Source organism: Serinus canaria, chromosome 6 (genome assembly GCF_022539315.1).
Source record: "Serinus canaria isolate serCan28SL12 chromosome 6, serCan2020, whole genome shotgun sequence".
Taxonomy (NCBI): domain Eukaryota; kingdom Metazoa; phylum Chordata; class Aves; order Passeriformes; family Fringillidae; genus Serinus; species Serinus canaria.
Window position 1 is genome coordinate 1,884,881 of NC_066320.1, and position 2,088 is coordinate 1,886,968.

General features: G+C 71.1%; 1 protein-coding gene across 1 annotated transcript; it reads left to right on the forward strand.

Annotated features, from left to right (window-relative positions):
* Window positions 1-1,090: 1,090 nt before the first annotated feature.
* NEUROG3 (neurogenin 3) lies at window positions 1,091-1,633 on the forward strand. Its single transcript, XM_050976423.1, has one exon. It carries the CDS (start codon window positions 1,091-1,093, stop codon window positions 1,631-1,633), a length of 543 nt encoding a protein of 180 aa, XP_050832380.1.
* The last annotated feature ends 455 nt before the right edge of the window (window positions 1,634-2,088 follow it).

The window sequence follows — 2,088 nt, forward strand, 5'->3', positions numbered from 1 at the left end:
AGATGCCCCGGGCCCGGGCCGCTCCCAGCCGCCCGCCGCAGCCGGTGCGCAAAAGTCCCCGGCACGTTTTGCGCACCGAGCTCCCAAGCAGCGCCGCCGCCCCCGCGCCCAGCGCCGGGCCCGACGGGGGGGGACGGCCTCGGGCCTTCGGAGGGCTCTTCCCCCGCGGGGTCCAGCCTCTGTTTCCCTTGTGGGAGCAAAGTCACGACGCGAGCGGGGGCTGGAGAACGGCGTTCTGTCCTCTCCGGTGCCGGCGCTCGCCGCTCTCAGCGCAGCGCCCACAGCTCCGCCGGTCGGTGCGCGGGGGGCAAGGGGATGTTCCCGGCGCTGCAGGAGCGAGGAGAAGGGTGACGGGAGGAGGCTGGAACATCGGATGGGATGTTCTGGGACTGCCCCGCGGCGCCGGAGCAGCGGGAAGGGGTTGTGGCTGTGCCGAGGGGAGCGGAGCCGGAATGGTGCCGGCTGGACCCTCACGTCTGGCACCGGCTGAGACACCGCCTGGCCCGGCGGCGCGTCCCCGGCCACTCCGGGGGACCGGCGCTTCCCCACGTTCCGCAGCCGAGTGCTGGGGAGCCCTCTGTCACCGCTGGGCCCCTGTACCCCGCCCCGACCCCCACTGCACCCCGGTGGAGCCCCGGAGAGTGCCACCGCCCCGGCCGTGGTGCAGCCCGGGCTCGGCCCGGGGGTCCCGTCCCGGGGAGGGCTGGCGGGCAGGGCCGGGGGGTCCCGGCACTACACGGCGTGGAAGCCAGTGAGGTCTCGCGTGGCGTGGCCGGGGCAGCGGGCGGTGCCGGAGCCGGCACGCTCCCGTCGGGCTGATAAGATAAAAGCGTGCCAAGAGGTGGGTGCGGGCGGGGGGGCGCACACGCCGCCCGGCCGGGAAATCCCCATTGTCTGCCGGCCCTATATATAGGGGCTTAACGGCAGTCGTGTGCCGGCGGCACAACCTCTCTTGCCCGCACTCGAGGCACCGCGGGGAGCGCCGCGGAGCGCGCAGCCAGAGCCACTCTTCTGCCCCGCAGCCTCAGCACGCACAGCCGCGGGGGACAGGGCTCTCCCGGGCCGGCCGGCGCGGGGTTGGGTTCTCAGGATGGCCCCGCAGAGCGACCGCTCGCCGGACGAAGGACAGCCGTATTTCGGAGGCGCAGAGGACCCGTCCTCGGCGGCCGGCGGGGCCTCCGCGGGCAGCCGGGGCGCCTCGCCCGTCCGCACCGCCCTGGCCCCGCGGGACGCCGCGGCCAGGAGGAAGGGGAAGGCGCGGCGGGGCCGCGGCAAGGCGCGGAACGAGGGCTTGCTCAGCAAGCAGAAGAGGAGCCGGCGTATGAAGGCAAACGACCGGGAGAGAAACCGCATGCACCACCTCAACTCGGCCCTGGACGCTCTCCGCAGCGTCCTGCCCACCTTCCCCGACGACGCCAAGCTCACCAAGATCGAGACGCTCCGCTTCGCCCACAACTACATTTGGGCGCTCACGCAGAGCCTCCGCCTGGCCGAGCAGAACCTGCCCGAGCCCCCCGCGCCGCCGCCGCCCCCCGCCGCCGCCTCCCCCGGGCCTTGGGACTCGCCGTGCCCTGCGGCCCCGCCGCCCGCTGCCCTGCGCCGCGGCCCCGCCGCCTTCCCCGCCTTCCTCTGAGCCCGCCGCCCGGCCAATTCCCCCCTTGGTGGCCTTCAAAGAGCCGGCGGGGCGGAGCGGGGGCTCCCCTCGCTGCGCGCCGGGGGGCGGTGGCACCCCCGCTGCCCCCGCCCCGTCCCGTCCCGCTCGGCTGGAAAGCGGGGGGACAAAAACAAATCACAGTTTTGTACTCGTTAACGGTAAATTATATTAATTTGTCGCTATCGGTATTTATTGATTATATTTCGTAACAAATATGTATTTTGTATATAAGAGTATTTTCAGCAGCGGTGGTCCAGCTGTCTGTACCCGCAGCTATATTTTGAGTTTTTCTGAAGAAAAACAAGAGGAAAAATAAAGCGTGTCGCGGCCAGACCTGTGCGAGGCCGTGTTTTTATCACCGAGGGCTCTCCGGGAGTTTCAAAATCGCGCGCACCAGCGCCGGGGAGGGCAGCGCCGGCCCCGCGGGGGCTCCC